This window comes from Rhagoletis pomonella, unplaced genomic scaffold, assembly GCF_013731165.1.
Source record: "Rhagoletis pomonella isolate Grant_MI unplaced genomic scaffold, Rhpom_1.0 Rhpom_scaffold_00144, whole genome shotgun sequence".
Classification (NCBI taxonomy): Eukaryota; Metazoa; Arthropoda; class Insecta; order Diptera; family Tephritidae; genus Rhagoletis; species Rhagoletis pomonella.
Window position 1 is genome coordinate 121,766 of NW_023458698.1, and position 1,888 is coordinate 123,653.

Consider the following 1,888-nt stretch of genomic DNA (forward strand, 5'->3'; position numbering starts at 1 on the left):
CGAAAACGAAACAGAGAAACCATGCTGTTCAAAAACAGCAAATATACAAGCACTTCATTCCGAAAGTGAAAGCAAAATTTTACTGCCAACCGCGCTTGTCTCAATTTAACATCGAGGAGAATTATTCAAGCTTAGAGCTCTAATTGATCAAGGCTCACAAAGATCGTTTATCTCATCAAAAGTACAAAACCGGTTAAAACTCCCAACCACAAACTCAAACTTTGAAATTTCGGTAATGGGTGGAAGAGTAATACAAAACTCTAATAAAATCTGCTTATTAACCCTGATTTCCCCCAATGCGGATGTAAGAATAGAGGCACACGCCATAGTTCTGCCGCAACTTACAAATATGCTTCCAAGCTATAAAGTAAATGGCAAAGATCGCCAAAAATTTGCCCACCTAAAATTAGCGGATCCCAACTGCCACACCCCCGCGCAAGTTGATATCCTATTAGGCAGCGACCTAATCCCCCAAATAATGCTAGAAGGCATTGAGAAAATTTCAAATACCCAGTTAGCCCAAAATACCATCTTTGGATGGATATTGAGCGGCCAAATAAAAGAAAAAATATCGGTATTCACAACACAAGTTGAAGATATTTCAAACGAACACCTCAATTCTCAATTAAGAAGATTTTGGGAGTTAGAAGAACTCCCCCCCATGCAAGTCATTACCCCAGAAGATAAGTATTGTGAAGACTATTATAAAGCCACAACTACAAGATCAAAAAACGGCCGCTACGTTGTACGGCTACCATTCAAGCCACAATTTCCCGACACACTCGCCTTAGGCCACTCTCGAACCTCAGCACTTCAGCAATTTTTAAGTATGGAAAAAAACCTGCTTAAAAAAGGCGAGCTAAAGACCTCGTATGACAATGTACTCGAGGAATACCTCCAATTAAATCATATGGAAGTAGTCGAGTCATATGAAAAAATTACAAAAGGTAAATATACTTCATTTTACCTCCCACACCATGCAGTAATAAAGCCAGAAAAACTTACAACAAAAGTAAGAGTTGTATTCAATGCCTCGAAATGCACAAGCTCAGGCAATTCATTAAATGACGTATTATATACGGGACCCACACTACAACCTGATTTAATGCTCCTAATACTAAATTGGCGCATGTTTAAATACGTTTTCAATGGGGATGTCGAAAAAATGTACAGACAAATCCTTGTGCATAAAAACGACCAAGATTTTCAGCGCATTATATTTCGCAATTCACCTAGTAGTCCAATACGCGACTACAAATTAAAAACGGTGACATTTGGCGTAAATTGCGCCCCCTTTCTTGCCATTCGAACACTTCACGAATTGGCAAACGATATAAAAGAAAAATTGCCTCTAGCAACCCCGGTGTTAAAAAACACAAACTTATGTGGACGATATCCTGTCGGGAAGCCACAGCTTACCCCAAGCATGTGAATCACTATCTCAAGTGATCCAAGCCCTCAACTCCGCAGGGTTCCCCTTAAAAAAGATAACGGCCAACCACCCCGAAATATTAAAAAATATAAATAAAGATCACATATTAGACACAAACTTCCTCATCTTTGAAAAAGAAAGTACCACCAAAACTCTGGGAATACGATGGAATGCGATATCAGATCAATTCTCATACACTCTTGAGTCAATATCTGCAATATCCGCAAAAACCAAAAGGCAAATCCTGTCGTCTGTGGCAAAACTTTTTGACCCCGCAGGATGGCTTGCACCAATTATGATCCAAGCAAAGATACTCATTCAAGAATTGTGGCTAGACGGAACAGATTGGGACGAACAAGTTAAACCACTACGCTTGATAAAATGGTCCCAATTTGCCAACAATCTGAACACTATTTCGGAAATACAAATCCCTCGATGGGTAAACTACTCTCCCGA

General features: G+C 39.5%; 1 protein-coding gene across 1 annotated transcript in view; it reads left to right on the plus strand.

The window, feature by feature from the left end:
- Positions 1 to 276: 276 nt before the first annotated feature.
- The window catches only part of LOC118750117, a gene marked incomplete at its 5' end in the record, with an annotated part of 8,251 nt that continues 6,639 nt past the window's right edge, over positions 277 to 1,888 (plus strand). The window contains 1 exon segment of the mRNA XM_036484851.1: positions 277 to 1,279. Within this exon segment, the coding sequence (XP_036340744.1) occupies positions 277 to 1,279 (1,003 nt within the window).